Consider the following 20479-nt stretch of genomic DNA (forward strand, 5'->3'; position numbering starts at 1 on the left):
CCTCTCCAGGTGTCCCTGGCACCTTCATCCTCTCTGGGTCCCTTTGGCATCTCCACCCTCTCTAGGTCCCTCTGGCATCTCCACCCTCTCTAGGTCCCTCTGGCATCTCCACCCTCTCTAGGTCCCTCTGGCATCTCCACCCTCTCTAGGTCCCTCTGGCATCTCCACCCTCTCTAGGTCCCTCTGGCATCTCCACCACTCCCAGCCCAGTGGCACCAGCAGCCTCCCAGTTCCTCCAACACATCCCCATGGGTGCACCCTGGGGACAAGCTGTTCTCTCCATTGGCTGCTGCCAGGACACACCTGCTCTTTGTAGGCTTAGCTTTAGCAGATTAAGCTCTGGCCTGGGTTTGAATGGAGAGGGTTTTATCCACTTGAAGGCAGGAGAGCAACCCAGAGCTCTGCTGGTGGCCCCAGCCATGGGGATGACATGTCCCTGTCCATCCTGTTTACACTGAGGGTGGTGAGAACCTGGCCAGATATCCAGAGAGGTGGTGGATGAACCATCCCTGGAGACATCCCAGGCCAGGCTGGACGGGGCTCTGAGCAACCTGAGCTGGTGAAGATGTCCCTGCTCATGGCAGGGGTGCCACTGGGGTAGATTTAATGGTCCCTTCAACTCAAACCATCCTGTGATTCGATGATTCTATGATTCCAGTGTGTTCTGACCACCAGTGATGCCCAAATCCCCTTGGAAGTTTGGACCTGGATGCCAAACACCACTTGAGGTACCCTCAGCTCTCCCGTCTATTGATCTCCTGTCTGTGCCTCAGTTTCCCCGCATAGCTCAATACAGGGGACACAGCCCTGTCCCCCCGGTCACAGCTGCTCGCAGTCATTGGGTGCTGCTTGCATGGAGCAGAGGGACGTCTCCAGCCCGTGCCATGGAGCGAAGGCTACAGAGATGCCACTATGGGCATGATCAGGAAGGACACAGCTCTGCTGGGTTTTTGGGGGGCTCCTTGGGTGGGAGAAGCTGCTGCAGGACCCCCCTTCCTCTTTGGGGTGTGACGGTGGGATGGGAGGGGCAGCCCAAGGTCCTTCACCTGCTGAGCCTGCCATAGGATGCTGTAGCCCAAAGCTCAAGGCTGAACTTTTCCCCTTTCCTTTCCTTTCCTTTCCTTTCCTTTCCTTTCCTTTCCTTTCCTTTCCTTTCCTTTCCTTTCCTTTCCTTTCCTTTCCTTTCCTTTCCTTTCCTTTCCTTTCCTTTCCTTTCCTTTCCTTTCCTTTCCTTTCCTTTCCTTTCCTTTCCTTTCCTTTCCTTTCCTTTCCTTTCCTTTCCTTCCTTTCCTTTCCTTTCCTTTCCTTTCCTTTCCTTTCCTTTCTTCTTTCCTTTCCTTTTTGCTGCCCTTTCCCTTTCCCTTCTTTCCCTTTCCCATCTTTCCCTTTCCCTTCTTTCCCTTTCCCTTTCCCTTTCCCTTTCCCTTTCCCTTTCCCTTTCCCTTTCCCTTTCCCTTTCCCTTTCCCTTTCCCTTTCCCTTTCCCTTCTTTCCCTTTCCCTTCTTTCCCTTTCCCTCTGCCTTTCCCTTTCCCTTTCCCTTTCCCTTTCCCTTTCCCTTTCCCTTTCCCTTTCCCTTTCCCTTTCCCTTTCCCTTTCCCTTTCCCTTTCCCTTTTCCCTTTTCCCTTTTCCCTTTCTTTCTTTCCTCCTCTTCCTCATCCATGGGAAAAGTCAGGAGCCGGACAAACAGAGGTTTACCCTGAGGACATTCTCACACTTCCCAGTCCCCGCAGAGCCGAGGTGATGGGACACAGAGCCGTGACACGGGGACACCCAGGGGACCGCGACCCTCCGCTCCTCATCCTCACGCGGCGCCCGATGAAGGAGCCGAGGCGATGCCGAGCTTTGAACCAGCCTTTATTTCTCTCTCGCTAAGGAAGAAGGAAGAACCCCGCGGTACAAATCGACTTTGGCATGAGAACCCGAGAAACTTGGCCGGGAGGAGCACGGGTCCCCGCGGGCGCCCGACGACGAGGAAGATGCAGAGAGCAGAAAGAAAAATTCCTCGCCGTCATCGATGAATTTCCCCCCAAGACTCCTCTATCTGATAGATAATTATAGATTTCTATAGATATGGTGATAACGTCATTTATAATAAATATCCTCTTGATATCTAACAGTATGTACAGGTCAAGTATTAGAAATACATTGGTTTTTCTTCTGGTAAAAGGTGAGAAATGAAACAGGCGGGTTGGGTGCCTGGGCTGTCCCCAAAGTCCCCCTGACACCCCCGGGGCTCAAAGAGGGACCAGCACATGTCCCAGTGTCCCCCGGTGTCCCCGTCAATGGGGGGACAGCCTGTGCTTTGGGTGCTCCCTGTGAAGGTTGAAGGTGAAGACAGAGGGTGAAAAATTCCTATAATGCCTCAGGTCGTCCCCAAAAAAGCTCCCAAGGGTGACGGCTCCGGCCCCAGGGGTGGATGGGGATAGGGGGGTCCTGCTCCTGCATCCCAGGGCAGAGAATCCTGGGGTTTGCCCATCTAAAAAGGGTTAAAAAGACCCCGTGAAGCTGCCGGTGGGCTGCCCACCGAGTTTTTGGCAGCCTACGTGACTCACGGCTTGTTTTCCCAGCCGTGGGGGCAAGCTGATGTGCGCAGTGATGGAAAAAAGCTCCGTCTAAGCCCCTCTTAGCCTGATTTGCGCGCTGATGCGCGCTCGCCTCCGCTGTGACATCTCTGGCCGTGGCATCCTCGCTGCCTTCCTCCCCGGGAGGCAGAGGATGGAGGGGCCGGGATGCAGGATCAGCACCAGAAGCCCCACGTCCTCCTGTCCCCGCGTCCCATGCGGTGTCCGGATGGCGCTCGGGATGTTGTGGGGCTACTGTGGGGCTGTCTTGGGGCCGTGGGGTTCCCCAGTTGCTTCCATAGAGGTACCACGGTGGGACGTGCAGGTGTACACAACCCCCCGCCTCAAACCTCACATTGGGTTAAAACACCCTCCAGCTCTTCAAGTTTCACATTTTTGAGGAGTGGTTTTGAAAAAATAAAATAAATTAAAATAAAATAACACCAGTAGCTCCCTTGTGTTATTTTCTGCACCGGGGAGGACCAGGGCAGCATCACCACTCCTCCTGTATCCATCCCAGAGCAGTACAGCCCCCGGCCCCCCGGGGGTCCCATCCTGAGCCCGCTGCCCCCTTCACATCCAAACCCTGGAGTATTTTCCTCCTGCTGTGACCAAGAAGAGTCCTTGGTTGAGGAGGAGGAGGGTCTAGGGGGATGGATTGGGGTTAGACGGAGCTGCGGCGCTTCGTGAGCCCCGGGAAGGCAGCGAGGCTGTGGAGGCCGGTGGAGACGGAGCTGATGGCCGAGCGGCGGGCGTTGCAGAAACATCGGTTGTTGGGGGTCTGGGGACAGCGGCCAGGTGAGGAGTGACTCTGCTCCACGCAGGTGTCCGAGGTGGAGAGGTCCCTGGGGATGATCATGGGGATGGAATACTGCAGCTTCTCCCGGCTCTTGTACCACAGGCACGAGCACATGGATTGGAAGTGGAGAACCTCGGCGTAGACGTTCCGGAACCCGCCGCCCGTGGCCGCCGGGGTGGCCGCGGCCGTGTCCGTGGTGTGGACGCTGCTGGCTTGGCCGTTGCGGGTGAGCAGAGCGCGATGCTCGGCGTCCCGCTTCTCGTCCTCGGCGTTCATGGTCATGAACCTCAACACCACCAGGTTGAGGAACGCCCCAATGACCGTCAGGCCTGTCAAGATGTAGACGAAGCTGAAGGCCACGTATTGGGGCTTGTTCTGGAGGGCTTCGTCCTTCTGCAGGGCCACGTAGTCCCCGAAGCCGATGGTGGTGAGGGTGATGAAGCAGTAGTAGTAGGCATGGAAGAAGCTCCAGTGCTCGTAGTAGGAGAAGGCGGCTGCCCCGATGCAGAGGGTGCTGATGCAGGAGAAGAACCCGATGGTGACCATGTTGGCCATGGAGACCTCCGCCCGCCTCATGCCAAGGCACTTCTTGACGCGGTGCAGGAGGTACCTGACGAAGGTGTTGATCCTCTCGCCCAGGCTCTGGAACATGACGAGGGTGAGGGGGATGCCCAGCAGAGCGTAGACCATGCAGAAGACCTTCCCCCCATCCGTGCTGGGTGCCGCGTGGCCATAACCTGGGGGGCAAAGCCACAGAGGGGGAGTCAGCTTGGTGGTCCAAGCAGGGGGGTGCAGCACCTCAAACTGTTTCCCTGAGTGAGTCACTGATGGTGGACCCCAATCCTGACCCCTGGGAACAAGGAGTGACCGCAGAGGGTTCTGAGAGATGGGTGTAATGGGGAGTCCAAAGGAAAATGGAGCTGGAGAAGGGGGCAAGTCCTGGGCTTGTGGGAAAGGAGCTGGAGGGCTGGGTGATGGACAAGGTGCCGCATCCCTGGGCTGGGGTGGGGGTAGCGGGGGGGGTGCTCATATGGACCCTGGCTGGGGTGGGGGATGTTCCCCAGTAGCAAGTGACAGGACAAGGGGAAATGGCCTCAAGTTGCGCCAGGGGAGGTTGAGGTTGGATGTGGGGAACAATTTCTTCCCCAAAGGGCTGTGGGGCATTGGAACAGGCTGCCCAGGGCAGTGCTGGAGTCACCATCCCTGCAGGGCTGGACAGACGGACATGAGGTTCTCAGGACATGGGGCAGGGACAGGGTGGGTTATGGTTGGACTCGATAATCTTGAGGGGCTTTTCCAACCAAAATGATTCTGTGATCCTGTGAAATTGGAGATGGCTCTTCCCTGAAATCCCCATCCCGGGGTGGCCTGTGTCCGAGCAGTGGGTGGAGAGACGCAGGAGACGCAGAAATTAGAGATTTTTTAAGGAATGGAGAATCAAGGGGAGCCCCTCTGTCACCCAGCCCCACGTCCCCACATCCCCATGTCCCACTGCCATGTCCGTGGGAGCTGGGGGAGCATCCGCACGCAGCCCGGGGGGGCCCATCGGAGTCTCAGTTAATCTCCTGCCTGCGCAAAACCCGCACAGGCAGGATTTATCCTGTCATTGTGCCAGCAGATTATTTGTTCCTGATGGGATCTGGGCTCCTGCAGCTGGGCAGAGGTGGTAGAGCCGTGGAATGGGGGTGCTGCCCTCCCGCCAGCTGTGACACTTTTCCTTTCCTTTCCTTTCCTTTCCTTTCCTTTCCTTTCCTTTCCTTTCCTTTCCTTTCCTTTCCTTTCCTTTCCTTTCCTTTCCTTTCCTTTCCTTTCCTTTCCTTTCCTTTCCTTTCCTTTCCTTTCCTTTCCTTTCCTTTCCTTTCCTTTCCTTTCCTTTCCTTTCCTTCCCTTCCCTTCCCTTCCCTTCCCTTCCCTTCCCTTCCCTTCCCTTCCCTTCCCTTCCCTTCCCTTCCCTTCCCTTCCCTTCCCTTCCCTTCCCTTCCCTTCCCTTCCCTTCCCTTCCCTTCCCTTCCCTTCCCTTCCCTTCCCTGTTCCCCCTTCCCCTTTCCCTGTTCCCTTTCCCTTTCCCTTTTCCCTTTTCCCTTTTCCCTTTTCCCTTTTCCCTTTTCCCTTTTCCCTTTTCCCTTTTCCCTTTCTTTCTTTCCTACTCTTCCTCATCCATGGGAAAAGTCAGGAGACAGACAAACAGAGGTTTATCCCAAGGACATTCTCACACTTCCCAGTCCGCACAGAGCAGAGGTGACGGGACACAGAGCCGTGACACGGGGACACCCCAGGGGACCGCAACTCCAGATCCAACCTCAACCTCCCCTGGTGCAAATTGAGGCCGTTTCCTCTGCTCCTGGCGCTTGTTCCTGGGGAGCAGAGCCCGACCCCCCTGGCTCCAAGCTCCTTTCAGGCAGGTCAGAGATCAGGTCTCCCCTCAGCTCCTGTTCTCCAGCTGAACCCCCCAGGTCCCTCAGCCGCTCCATCACACTTGTGCTCCAGCCCCTCACCAGCTCCATTCCCTTCTCTCCACTCGCTCCAGCACCTCAAGGTCTTTCTTGGTGTGAGGAGCCCAAAACTGCCCCCAGGATTGGCGGTTTGGTCTCCCCAGTGCCAAAGAGCGTCTGGAGAGCATCACTGGAGATCATTGCTGCTGTTACTGGTGCCGCCTGGGTGCTGCATTTCAAACCAGGATCCCATCCCTCACCCTGCCTGTCTGCCCTTTATCTCCTGCCTGTCACCTCCGTCCCCTTCCCAATAGCCTGAACGTCCCCAGTCCTGGCGCATCAGCCAGCCGAGGATGCGGTTTTAGGACGCGAGCCCTGAGCGCTGCCCGCGAGCCCCGTCCCTGCCTGCCCTGCCTGCCCTGCCCGCAGCAGCACAGCCTCCCCTCGCTATATTTAGCCCCGTTTCTCCGGGGAAGGGAGTTTTATGAGCTCTCACAGCACGTCCAAGCATCCGTCAATCTACCAGGGCCCCTGTGCTCTTTCCTGGCTTTAGCGGGCGCTGCCTGATCTCCAGCATGTCTGAGGATGGTGGGGAGGTCACTGGGACATCAAGTCTCCGGCTGATGGGGAGAGGGACACCCCGGGAAGGTGACAAAGGGTGAAATCCCCCAAAACCCTCTGTGGTTTCTTCTGCTCCCCACCAGAAGGTGCTCAGCATCCCTGCTCCTCCCCATCTCCTGCAGCCCCCCCAAGCCTCCCCACCCAAGGGGTGTCCCAGGAGGGATGCTGCCAAGCCGGGGTGCTCCGGGCTCCCGCTTGGGGTGCTGCAAGCAGGCGTGTGTGTCCCCGGGGAGAAAACACAATGTCCCCAGGGACAAAACATGACATGTCCCTGAGGAACGCGGCCGGCTCGTCTCCTTTTTAGGGCTGCGGAGGAGCGGGGGGGGATCTGGCCGTGGCTCCGGGGAGCAGGTGCAGGTCTGGGCTGGCCCAAGCCTGGAGCAAATCCCGGGCTGTCAGAGGGATGGATGGATGGGGGGATTAGCGGAGCAGCTGCCGGGGATGACAGGAGGGGGGGAGTTCGCAGAGGGAAGTGTTGGATGGTTGGTGGGTGCAAAGGGCTGGGAAGGCAGGGAGAGGGTCCCTAGGGTGGGAGTGGGTGCTGGAGGGGGATGGGAGTGCAGGGAGTCTGGGGGTGCAGGCAGCCAGGACAAGGGGGTGCAGGGAGCCCAGGCAGGGGGATGGGGAGTCCCAGCTGCTGACAAGAGAGGGACTGGGGTTTTGGGGGTACAAAGCGGCCAGAAAACCATCTCCATGCTTTACAGAACCACTGCAGAAAATCAGGACTGGCAGGGAGTGAGGGCTGGTGGCCATAAGCCATGGCTGGTGCCAGCACACACAGATTCACATTATCCCAGAATCCCAGAGTGTCGGGGGTTGAAGGGCCCTGGAAAGCTCATCCAGTGCAATCCCCCCATGGAGCAGGAACACCCAGATGAGGTTACACAGGAAGGTGTCCAGGCGGGTTGGAATGTCTGCACAGAAGGAGACTCCACAACCCCCCTGGGCAGCCTGGGCCAGGCTCTGACACCCTCACTCCCAACGAGTTTCTTCTCCTCTTCCAGTGGAACCTCCTGTGTTCCAGTTTGCACCCATTGCCCCTTGTCCTGTCCCTGGTTGTCACCAGAAGAGCCTGGCTCCATCCTCCTGACACTCCCCCTTTCCATCTTGATCCCCAGGAATGAGTCCCCCCTCAGTCTCCTCTTGTCCAGCTCCAGAGCCCCAGCTCCCTCAGCCTTTCCTCCCACGGGAGATGCTCCACTCCCTTCAGCATCTTCATCACCCCCATTCCCAGGCAGGAACCCTGCACCCCGCTGCCAGAGTCACCATGCTGCTCCTCCTGTGGTTCAGAAGCTGGGGATGCTCCCGGGGTCCTTGCTGGTAGCAGGGGGGTTCCTCATGTCACCCATGGCCCATAGCTGGGGTGTCTGCTGGGCTGGTGTCTCCCCCTTAACCAGTGGAGCTGCCACCTCATGCCAGCGTAGCAGCCTGGTCCCCGCAGAGGGATGCAGAGCCCATCACCACGGTGTCTGACCTGCTGCAGCTTTCCCTGTCCATTGCCGGGATGATGAGAAAGGTTCAGGCATCCCAGCTGATGGGGGATCCACCAAAGCATTGATCACTCTGGGGGTCTTCAGTGCTTTGGAGCAGCCCCAGTTTCTGGGGATGAACCCAACTCTCATGCTTGCATGCCTGGGACAAAACCAATTCTCATCTTTCCAAGCTCAGGATTAACACAACTCTCATCCTTCCAAGCTTGGGATGAACTCAGCTCTCATCCTTCCAAGCCCAGGGTAAACTGTTGTCCTTCCAAGCTCAGGATGAACCCAGCTCTTGTCCTTCCAAGTCTAGGATGAACACAGCTCTTGTCCTTCCAAACCCGGGATGAACTTGGCTCTCATCCTTTCAATCCCAGGATAAACTCTCATTGCTCCAAGCCTGGGATGAACCCAATTCTCGTCCTTCCAAGCCCAGAATGAACCCAGCTCTTGTCCTTCCAGCCTGGGATGAACCCAGCTCTTGTTCTTCCAAGCCTGGGATGAACTCGGCTCTCATCATTCCAATCCCAGGATAAGCTCTCATCCTTCCAAGCCTGGGATGAACCCAACTATCGTCCTTCCAAGCCCAGGACAAACCCAGCTCTTGTCCTTCCAAGTCTGGGATGAACTCAGCTCTCATCCTTCCAAGCCTGGGACAAACCCAGCTCTCAACCTTCCAAGCCTAGGATGAACCCAGCTCTTGTCCTTCCAAGCCTGGGACAAACCCAGCTCTCATCATTCCAAGCCTGGGACAAACCCAGCTCTCATCCTTCCAAGCCCAGGATGAACCCAGCTCTTGTCCTTCCAAGCCTGGCTTCAGATCACGAAACCCACAGCCCTCAGGTGCTGTCCCCCTTCCTGGCAGGTTCAGCAGCCACCGAGGTCACTACATTCCCATGCATTTTGGGGGAAAAGGAGGGACACAACTGCACCTGTAGACACCAGAGGATCCACAGTCAGGAGTGCCCCAGGGATGCCCTGGTGGAGGAAAAGCCTCATCCTCTGGAGATGTCACCCCCCAATGGAGACCACCCTCCCGAGCAGACCCCATGCTCGCTGCTGGCTGGTATGACACAAACACACAGCGACCCCCCCGCTCCCAAAGCCCTTTAGCACCCAAAAGCAACCAACACCCTGAGCCCTCCAGTTGCTTGTCCTGTGCACCCCTTTCTCCTCATGGAGAGACCCCTGGGGGTCCCCCAGAGATGGAGGTGGTGGGTGGGCATCCTGTGGTGTAGGTGGGCATCTCATGGGGTGGGTGGGCATCCTATTGGGTGGGTGGGCATCCCTTGGGGTAGGTGGCCATCCTCTGGGGTGCTGTGTGCCCCAGGGAACATCCTTCTCCTCTGAGAAGTGCCAGCCCTGCATCCCCCTGCTCCATCGCTCCCAGTAAGGACCAGCAACCTGCTCAGTGTTTAACGGGCACCAGTTTCCTGCTGTGTCCCCTGGGTGACACGAGCTCAGCCAAGGCACAAGTGGGACACGGGCAGTGCCAAGCTCTCCATCACTTGTGGCCAAGAGCAATCCAGGCTGTTCCCAGTCCTACCAGTTAACCAGCGCCAGGCTGAGCCTGGGGACCTTGGCTGTCCCCCCAGCTGGGGATGGGGACCCAGGGGATGCAGGTGGCACGCGAGGTGCCACTCGATGCTGCCTGAGAGATCTCTTGTCTTTGTACAGTGAACAAACAAGCAGGCGGGGAGCGGCTGGGAAAGGCAGCATGTGGCAACCAGCGGCACCACTGAGCAAACACAGCCCTGGTACAGGGGGACACAGTGCTGCGTGGGGACACAGGGGCCCTGCAGTGCCTCTGTCCCCCCAGGACGGGGAAGGGGCTCATGCTGCCTGGGGACAGCTCCTGGGTAGGGCAGGGGGGGAGGCAGCGGGAGCAGAGGGACCGGACTCTGGGGAGATGCGGAGCTGGAATGAGCGCTGGGACCACAGCACACTGGTGTCCCTGTCCCAGCTGGGTCCTGCACCTGGAGCAGGGACTGTCCTCTCTGTGCCTTCACCGGGGAGGAGAAGGGGCAGCCAGCCAGCTGTCCTCACACCCTGGCACCCATCCATCCATCCGTCCATCCATCCATCCATCCATCCATCCATCCATCCATCCATCCTTCTATCCATCCATCCAGTGATCCATCCATCCATCCAACCTTCCATCCATCCAGCAATCCATCCATCCATCCATCCATCCAACCATCCATCCATCTGTCCATCCATCCTTCCATTCATCCTTCCATCCATCATCCATCCATCCCTTCATCATCCACCCATTCATCCTTCCATCCATCCATCCATCCATCCATCCATCCATCCATCCATCCATCCACCCATCCCTCCATCTATCTGTCCATCCATCCTTCCATCCATCCACCCATCCCTCCATCTGTCCATCCATCCTTCCATCCATCATCCATCTATCTGTCCATCCATCCAACATCCACCCCCCCCCAGGACACCACCTCCCCAGTAAGCTGGGGGGGCTGCAGGTGGGACCCACACCCTGAGCTCCCCCCAAAACACAGCATTGGGGTAACCCCCCCAGTACCTCCTCCCATCCCCTGCCACCTGTGCCCCTGCCACCCCTCTGGTCCCCATGTCACCGCGACCCCTTCCCTTGGATTTGTCCTGTACACTTGCGGGGTGTCACCCCCAAATGGACTCAGAGCCACCCCCCTCCCTGCTCCCGGGGGTGCCCAGCGGGAGGGTTTGGGGGTGCAGCCGCTGCCTGTCCCCCCGGGCGGTGCTGCCCGCAGGCGGGGGCCGGACGCTGCCGTGGCGGGGGGGTCAGGATGGTGTCATGGAAAATCCCGGCGCCGGCCAAGCGCCCTGTTTGCGCCAAAACTGGCAATTTTCCTTCCATCCTGGGGCTCCGCCAGGCCCCTTCTTGGCCCCTCCGACCCCCCTCCCTCCTTCCACTAAAGGGGGGTGCAGCCGGGCCCCCCACTGCCCTCGGGGCTGCTCTCTGTGCTGGGGTGCAGGGCGGGACACCCCGGCGATGGGCACGGCTGGACACACACAGACACCCCGACCCGCAGGACGGTCCTGCTGGGTTTTATTTGGGGAGGGACACCCCATAAGCCAAGGGACAGCACAGACCTGGGGGGGGACACCCCCGCTGCCCTGGGATGGCTGAGGTGGAGAGCAGGAGCTCCGCTCCTTCCTGCACAGGGACAAGGGGCCCCCGGGGGGTGGAATAAGAAGTCATTTAAAGCCTTTAGGGCGGATTTCTGCCGGGGTGGGTAGGGATGGGAACAAGGACACGGGCTGCCCCCCCGCATCAATTCCACCTGAGCAGAGAGACCATGACCCCCCCATGCATCACCTCGCAGGAGCCCCCCGGGGGTGACAGTGACCGCAGCCTCTTGCAAACTTCAGCCCCCCAAGCAGCTCCCATGCTGCCCTGGCTCCCCCCACCCCATCTGCAAACGCACCCCCCTGCTCCCCCAAACCCCAGCAGAGGGGGACGCAGCGCAAGCTGGAGCATCGTGTCCCCAGGGAGTGACATGATCCAGTGTCCCCCCCCAGAGCTCCTGAGCTCTCACTGCAAAGCTCCTTATGTCCCATTCCTCGGGAGGCACGGGGGGGTCTGTGCTGCTCCTTCTTTACAGAAAATGGGGTTATTCCCCACCAATTTTTGGCTCAGGCCTTGGCTGCCCCGTGGGTCAGTTCTGCACCCCCCGGGCCCCTTCATCCCCACCCCGGGAAAAGTGGATGCGGCTCCTTACTCTCAGTGCTTGGCTCAGTTGGGGTATTGGCAGGGTGAGGGGTGCACCAGCGCCCAGCACCATCCAACAGTGCTCACCACTGTGCACCAGCACCATGCACCAGTGCTCACCACTGTGCACCAGTAACAGGCAACAGTGCCCAGCGCTGTGCACCATCACCATGCACCAGTGCCCAGCACCATGCACCAATAACATGCACCAGTGCGCAGCACCATGCACCAGTAACATGCACCAGTGCCCAGCACCGTGCACCAGTAACATGCACCAGTGCCCAGCATGGTGCACCAGTAACATGCATCAGTGTCCAGCACCGTACACCAATAACATGCACCAGTGCCCAGCACCGTACACCAGTAACATGCACCAGTGCCCTGTGCTGTGGACCAGTAACATGCACCAGTAACATGCACCAGTGCCCAGCACCATGCACCAGTAACATGCAACAGTGCCCAGCAACGTGGACCAATAACATGCACCAGTGCCCAGCGCCGTGCACCAGCACCATGCACCAGTGTCCAGAGCTGTGCAGCAACACCGTGCACCACCACCCACCATTGTGGACCAGCACCCAGCACCGTGCACCAGTGCTCACCACTGTGCACCAGCACCATGCGCTGGTGCCCAACATCATGCACCAACCCCGTGTACCAGCACCCAGCACAGGACGCTAGCACTGTGCACCAGCACCATGCATCAGTGCTCACCACTGTGCACAAGCACCGTGTGTCCGTGCCCAGCCCCATGCACCAGCACTGCGTACCAGTACCGTGCACCAGCACCCAGCACAGGGCACCAGCGCTGTGCACCAGTGCTCACCACCATGCACCAGCACCCCGTACTGTGCACCTGTACCATGCACTATGCACCAGCACTGTGCACCAGTAACTGACACCAGCACTGTGCACCAGCAGCTAGCACTGTGCACCAGTGCTCAGCACCATGCACCAGTGCCCTGCACCAACGCCCAGCAATGTGCACCAGTGCTCAGCACTGTGCACCACCACCTTCCACCAGTGCCCTGCACCAATCACCCAGCACCCAGCGCTATGTGCACAGCCATGCACTGTGCACCAGTGCCCAGCACCATGTGCAGAGCCATGCACTGTGCACCAGCACCATGCACCAGGGTCCACTGCCATGTGCAGAGCCGTGCACCAGTGCCATGCACTGTGCACCAGCACCATGCACCAGGGTCCACTGCCATGTGCAGAGCCGTGCACCAGTGCCATGCACTGTGCACCAGCACCATGCACCAGCACCCAGCGTTGTGTGCAGAGCCATGCATCATGCACTGTGCACCAGCACCTTGCACCATGCACCAGTGCCATGCACTGTGCACCAGTAGCCAAGCCCCACGCAACCAGCACCTCGCAGCAGCAGTGGGGCCCTCCTGCCCCACAGCCGCTCTCCTTCACCTCCTGTGCAGCCAGCCAGGCAGGACCCCCCCGCTGCAGCTCGCTCCGCTCTTGCTCCTTCCATTCACCCCCCCAGGCCGTGATTTATCCGAGGCGGCGGTGCCGGCTATAAATCCTGCACCGCAGTCACTTCAGCCTGAGAGCTGCCTGATAAATATTTAAGCCAGCTCATAAATCACACGCCGGCAGAGCGGGGCTCTCCCGCAGCTCCGGCTCAGCTCTGGCCTCTTGGCACCAGACCTGGCAGCACCGAGACCAAGGAACCAGCCCTGGGGTTTGGTAATTGGGGAAAAAAGACCCTCAAAACCTAAAGAAATTGGGTCCTTTTTGCCTGGGGGATGAACCTTCCTCGCCTTGGAGCATCTCCCGCTCGGCACGTGGTGTTTATGCCTTGCTCTGAGTCAGGCTTTGCTGTTGAGTTTAATGAGGCATCAGCTGGGAGAGGCCGGGCGGGGGGGCAGGGAGGGAGCGAGTATTAATTGCTGTTATCGCTCCGGGATGGAGAAGAGCCGGAATTTATAGCCCAGGCAGGAGGAGAGGACGGGGGGAGGCGGGAGTGGGATGTGGGGGAGGGATGATCGTGCAGGGGCAAGTCCCTGGTACAGGGGGAGGTGCATATGCCCTCATTAGGTTTCAGAGTGAACACCCCAGCCAGCAATCCCAGCATAGCACAGGCAAAGGTGGCAGGGGGTGGCCTGATATCTAACTGGGGAGGGAGGAGTGCTGACCCCCAGCACTGCTCTCTATCAGCTCCTGCACTCAGCAGCACGACGGGGGCACCGAAACGAGCCCCCCGCAGCGACCGAGGAGCCGCCGACCTGGAAGGGGCCTCTGCGCATCCCCAGGGTTAGAAAGAGGTGAGATGCTCCTGTTTCCTCCCGCTGCCTGGGGTCCCAGCCCTGGAACACAGCGGTACAGCTTTCCCCTCCAGCATGTTAACTCTGAAACCTATCAAAGGCATGTCCGTAGGTGCCAACACTAATTTCAACTGCCATCATTTTCGGCGGGCATGGCCAGTGCAGGATGGGAACAGAAATGACCACAGGGAGCGGGTGCCCCATCCCTGACCTCCCTCAACCCCAACCAGCCCCCAAACTATCGTGACCTCCTTGTCCCAGTGGCGGTGGCTCCTGTGTTCTCCCGTGCTGCGTCCCCTAAGGCCAGAGAATCAGGGGGTCCTTCCCCTCCCACCGGTGCCAGTGCCAGGAGGGTTGTGCTAGTGCCGCTGGCACCAGAGGTGACCAGGGGTGCATGTCCTGTGGTGTCCCCAAGTCCTTCATCCCCAGGCCAAGCCTGTAGGTGTGAGCAGGTGTGACAGGGTGAGTGGTGGGGACACCACAAGCAGAAGAAGGTCAGTGGGAACCCAGTGTCACCCCGCGGTCTCCTGGCCTAGGCGAGGTTCCCTGCTCCCTTGATAAACAAGTGGGGAGGGCAGAGGGCTGTGACAGATGGTGACACCGCGGTGGCATCCACCACCTGCCCCGGCCCATGTGGCCACTCGCCTCTGCACGCACAGCGAGGTGGGGGGGGACACGTTTTTTGGGTGCAATCCAGCAAGAGCCATCACAGCCGTCCCGGGAGCATGGAGGCCCCTGGGGAGGGGACAAGGACGCAGGTGATAGGGGACAGGGATGGAGGTGACGGGGGACATGTCCTACTGACACTGGCATTGCCAAAAGGGACCCCAGAGCTGGCTCTGTCTGCCCTGCCGCTCCCCTTGTCCCCAGCTTTGCAAGGGCGACAGCAAACCTAAATATCCTGGTGCCTCTCCGCGGTGCTTTGGGGGTCCCCGGGAGTTCCTGGGGGGGGCTGCACGTCCCGACCTTCGGAGCAGCTCATCTCTTGGCTCTTTTCCCAGATAAAATGTTTTAAATGTTTTTAAAAGTGTCAAAATATAAGAAAAAGCTTTCCGAGTGGCACCTCTCACCCTCCCGGGTTTTCCTGCTTCCCGCTCCCTGAGCTGGGGATCCCAATGGGCACCCCCATTGCCACAGCGGGAGCCCCCAGCTACAACAGGAGCTTCACAGAGGGGCTGGCTGGTGATTTCCTGGAAAAACGACTCTTTGGTTTGTTTTTCCCCACTGGAAAAATCCCATTTCATGGCAATAACAGGATTTTCTTTCCCCTCTTGCGGCTTTTGATGATTTTGCTCTCTCTGCTGGGCCACGCTGGCCCCATTCAGCAGCTCCCCCAGCTTCATTGCAACGGGCCAGCTAAGACACCTGCCTTCGAAATCATCCAGATTTTGATAAAAACAATATTGTATTGTGTGTTTCTGTCCATGCCCCTTCCCCCTGTGCACCCACGGACATTACAGAGAGGCTGGAGCTACCGGGAGAGGAGGACTTGACACCTGCAGAGCAGTAAATCCCAATTTGGGAGCACTCCGTCCCACGCTGCTGTGGCTGGACACACATTTTTTTGGGCTGGGTGTCAACACCCCAACCTTTGAACTCCCACATCAAGCCCAAGAGGAGGTTTTAAGGTTTGAACCCCCAGTCCAGGCTGGAGGATGCTCTCCTGGGGTGTAACGCTTGCGTCGGGGCTCAGCCACGCTCCCCCATCCCTGCTCCATCCTTCCATCCAGGCGGCTGCAGGCAGGGCAGGGGAGCTGGGTGACCCCAGGGGGTGCACAACAGGGTCCCCAACACCTGCCTGCAGCCCCACGGCCCCTCGGGACCCTGCACACCCGCTGGCTTTGTCTCCCTCCTCCGTCACTGCAGCATCCTTTGTGTCGGCTGGCGAGATGCCGCTCGCTCCCGCTCCCCTCCCCAGCCCCCCCGTGCACCCCCTTGCCTGCTCCTCCTCCCTCTCACGTCAAACATAAGCTGCTTGTCTTCACTTTCAAAGCCTTTCCCAGCTGCTCCCGCCAGCCGGGAGAGCCCAGACGCTGCCTCCGCTCAGCCCGCGGCTGCTCCGACACCCACATCTCGGAACCAACAGACACCCCAACATCGGTGTCTCAGCCCCAAAACCCAACAGCCACTCCAACACCCCTATCTCAGCCCCAGGAACCAACAGCCACCTTGACACCCCACATCTCAGCCCTGAGAAGCAAAAGACACCCCCAACATCCATGTCTCAGCCCTGGGAACCACCAGCCACCCCAACATCTGTGTGTCAAACCTGCTGTCCCACTGGCCTTCCCCTCCCTCCAGCTCCTGCCTCTCTCTCTCCAGGGCTGTACCGGTACCAGGGATGCCGGCCAGGGCCAGGCCAGCATGTGCCACCCCGGTGCAGCCACCAGCTGTCCCCAAGCCCTCCAGGCCCTCACAGTGTGCTGAGGATGGGGCAGTTTGGGGACCAAGGGCTGGTAGGTGACCCCAGGCAATCCATCGGGGTGACCCAAAGGGCAGATGAATTGACGACGTGACCGGGTGAACGCACGGAGCAGCAGTCTGCAACCTGGGGGGGCCATGCAGCCCCCCTACTGTGCAACCCCCCTCTCAAAGTGGGGGACCCCCCAGCAGCTCTTCCCCAGGGACTCTGGTTTCTGGCACCCTGGGCACCCCCGGGTCAGGTCGGGTTGGGACTGGGACACCACCCTGAGCACTGAGGCAGCAGTGGCACCCCCCTTGCAGGGACAGAGGGACATATCCCTATCCCCTCCCTGGCTGGGGGTCCCACCATGCTGGGAGGGGCAGGAGACGGGTTGTGAGGGAACCCTGTCCCCAGGGGACCTTCCTCCTCCTCCTCCAGGGAAGGGGTCAGCTGAGGAAATTGCCTGTTTCACTGTGACCCCCCCCAGCATTTTCAGCCCCCACAGCCGTGCCGGACTCTGCACCCCCCTGCAGAGCTGAAAAGGGGTCCCAGCTCAGACTTGTCCCCCCGGACACCCCCGGGGCTGCAGAGGGGAGTCCCGGGTCCGTGTGGGGGTCCCCAAAGCTGGGATGGGGGCAAAGGCTGCGGGGATGGGAGCAGGAGGGCGCTTCGGGAGACCAGAGACCACGGGGACGGGCGGGTCGGTGTTCGCCGAGGACAGGGAACCGGGACAGGGGGGATCCCCGATACCGCGGGGATGGGCGGGGGGTTCCCAGGGCAGCGGAGCCGCGGGCGGCTCGGGTCGCCCTGACTCTACGGGGACGGGCGACTTCGGGACGATCCGGGCTGGGGTTTCGCGGTGGCGGAGAAGCCACCCGAGAGAGTCGCCCCGGTACCGCGGGGACGGGCGGGGGGTTCCCGCTGGCGGAGGAGCCGAGCGGGCGGGTCACCCCGATACCGCGGGGATGGGCGGGGACCCGGGGGGGCGGTTTCCCGGGTCGCCCCGATATCGCGGGTACGGGCGGGGGGTTTCCTGGTAGCGGAGGAGCCGGGCGGGCGGGTCGCCCCGATATCGCAGGGACGGGGCGCATCGGCAACGGTCTGCACTAGGGGTGACCGGAGCCGGTATCCCGAGGCCGGGAGGCGGGATGGGGTCTCCGGGGACATCGGGAAACACCGGGGCGGGGACAACCCGTACCTATAGTAGTGATGACGGTGATGGCGAAGTAAAAGGACCCGGCGAATTTCCACTGGACTCCGGCCTTGTGCGGCTTGAGCTTGAGCACGACCCACTCGAGTTCGCGGTAGCTCTCGGCGCTGAGGTTGTATTTGTTTTTCAGCTCCTGGCTCTTCGCCTCCAGCCGCCGCCGCTCCGCCGTCTCCTCCTCCGACTCCAGCGCGTCGAAGACGGCGGCTCCCACCAGCAGGTAGGTGAAGGTGCACATGATGAGCGCCAGCGTCCGCACGTTCTGCCGCTTCATCGTGCGGCGGCGGCGGCGGGAGGCGGCGGCGGGGCCGTCTGGGGCATGGCGGCGGCGGCGGCGGCGGCGGCGGCGGAGGGACCGGCGCGGAGCGGAGCGGCGGAGGAGGAGGAGGAGGGGGGGGGCGGAGAGGGCGGGTGGGGGCGGAGCTGTCCTTCAGCACCACCGCCCCCCCGCGCCCCGCCGGGACCGGCACCGGCGTCCGCACCCGCACCGGTACCGGTGTCGGCACCTGCATCCCCACCGGCATCCGCACCTCCCTCAGTACCGGTACCGGCACCTGCATCCGCACCTCCATCAGTACCGGTACTGGCACCTGCATCCCTACCGGTACCGGCACCTGCATCCCCACTGGCACCGGCATCCGCACCCCAATGGGTACCAGCATCCGCACCTCCACTGGCACGGACACCCGTAACCTCACACTGCTGTCGGTACTGGCACCTGCACTGTCATCTGCACCCCCACTGGTACCGGTATTGGCACCTGCACCCACACCGGTACCAGCATCTGGACCCCCATCAGTACCGGCATCTGCACCTCCACTGGTACCAACATCAGTGATCCCACACTGCTGCTGGTACCAGCACCTGCACTGGCACCTGCACAGTACCAGCATCCACACCCTCACTGGCATGGACACCCATAACCCCACACTGGTACTGGTCCAGCACACACCGGCACCCACACCTCAAGCAGTACTGGCACCTGCACCCCCACCGTTACTGGTACTGGCACCTGTACTCCCACTGGTACCGACACTGACACCTTCACCCCATGTGGCACCAGTGCCTGCACTGTCACCAGTATGGGCACACACCAGCACTCTCACCCCAACCTGCGCCCACACTGACAGTGACACTGACACTCTCATGCCAAACGGCACCCACACCCTCACCTGCACTGGTACAGACACTCACACCCCCATTGGTACTGGTTCCAGCACCCACACCCCTGCTGGAACCAGTGCTGGCACACACCAGCACCCTCACCCCAACCTGCACCCCCACTGGAACCGACACCCGCACCCCACTGGTACTGGTGCCCGCACTGGCACCCGCACATCCGCTGGTACCGGTACCGATACCCACAACACCACCGGCACGGGCACCAGCATGCACACCCGCACTGATTCCAGCACACACCGGCATGGACACCCACAACCACACCAGCACACACCAGCACCAACACCTGCACCCACACTAGTACTGGCACACACCAGAACTGGCACCAGCACCCACACCCACACCGGTACCGCCTCTGTTACCACCACACGCCGGTACCAGCACATCCTGTGTATGCACACGCACTCACACTCAGGCACATGAGTGTGCATCCCCTTGCCCACACTTGTACACACACACGTGCACATATATGCACATATATGCACACTCACACTCTTGCACACCCATGCACACCTGTGTGCACACACCCCCCTTGCCCACACACTCGTATGTATATGCACACATGCACACCCCAACATAGCCACACATATGCACATATTTACACACACATGTATTTACACACACACACACACACATGCCCCATTACACACTCCCACATCATACACGGCCCTGCAGCCCCTCTGTCTGCATGGATGCTCATGTGTGTGCACCTCTGCCATGCATCACACACGCACGGCTGCAGGGGTGCTTGTGGGGCACCCCAAACGCGCAGACCCCGCGCAGGGTGGGTGCTCGGGTGAGCCCCACTCCAGGGGTGCTGCTGCCAGCCTGTGCTTTGGCATCAGCGTTGTGGCCTCTGCTCTGGCCAAGGGCCACCAAGGGTTATCCCAGCCCTGCGTTGCTGCCACCCCCTTGTCCCCGCTCCATCCCAGGCACCCGCTGTGCTCACCGGGGAGAGCTTTGGGAGAAAACGCCCAAAATACAGAATTCCTGGGTGGTAGCAGGAATGGGTCCTGCCGTCTGGGAAAGGGAAGGATCTCGGCTTGCCCGTGTGGCCCCGGGACACATTTCACCCCCCGCTGACACCTGAAACGAGGAACAATTGTGCTTTGCACATGTGCTGGCACCTCAAGCAGGCTGCCGGCGAGCAGTGACATGTGTCACCGCAGTGGGACACCCAGGTCCCTCTGGTCCCCGGGGGGTTCCTGCCGCAGTATCGCTGCAGGGACCCCGGCGTCCTGTCCCCAGCTCTGCCCTGATGTCCAGATGCAGGAGCGGGGACACACAAATCCTGCCCCAAGGGGGAGCGGTGCCAAAAGTGCTCGTGGGGACAGGAATTATTGAATGTCACAGTCTCTGCTGCTCTGCCGCAGGGCATGGGAGGAGGATGCTCCGTGGTCACACTAAATCAGCTCTCAGCGTGGGCTGAGGGGACCTTGCCCCGTGCCAGGAGGTGACAGGTGCCCCCTGGCTCCCTGTCCTGTTCTTCTCCCCCTGACACCAGGAACATTTCCATTTGGTTTTCAAGTCGTGCAGGTGAGAAGGAGCAGGAGAGGCTCACTGAGCCCATCCAGAAGGCATTTTGCATCTGTTCTGCACCCCGTGAAAGCAAAAGGAGGAAACCCCAAAGATTTTCACAGGAGGTGAAGGGTGTAAAAAGCTGAAAGAATAATCACACAGGAGGCAGAGCTGTGATTTCTTTGCCTTCAGCAGCACAATTCCCAGATCCACCGTCCTTTCGAGCATCCGTGTGTGTAACCAACAGGTAGTGCCAAGGGCAGGGTGGTTCCTCACCC

At 60.1% G+C, this 20479-nt stretch overlaps 1 protein-coding gene across 2 annotated transcripts in view; it reads right to left on the reverse strand.

The window, feature by feature from the left end:
- KCNK3 (potassium two pore domain channel subfamily K member 3) overlaps positions 1 to 17859 on the reverse strand; it is a 21081-nt gene extending 3222 nt beyond the window's left edge. The window contains exons 1-2 of one of the 2 annotated variants that reach the window (XM_082049410.1): positions 17496 to 17859; positions 1840 to 4099 (exon numbers count right to left, since the gene is read on the reverse strand). In XM_082049410.1, the coding sequence (XP_081905536.1) occupies positions 3228 to 4099; positions 17496 to 17778 (1155 nt within the window). In that variant the 5' untranslated portion in view covers positions 17779 to 17859 and the 3' untranslated portion in view covers positions 1840 to 3227. Of the gene's footprint in view, positions 1 to 1839; positions 4100 to 17495 lie in introns of those variants that run through there. The other variant, XM_082049411.1, reaches the window with a different exon arrangement.
- Between the last annotated feature and the right edge of the window lie 2620 nt (positions 17860 to 20479).

The sequence above is a fragment of the Streptopelia decaocto genome (genome assembly GCF_964273445.1).
Source record: "Streptopelia decaocto genome assembly, chromosome: 3".
In the NCBI taxonomy this organism is placed as follows: Eukaryota; Metazoa; Chordata; class Aves; order Columbiformes; family Columbidae; genus Streptopelia; species Streptopelia decaocto.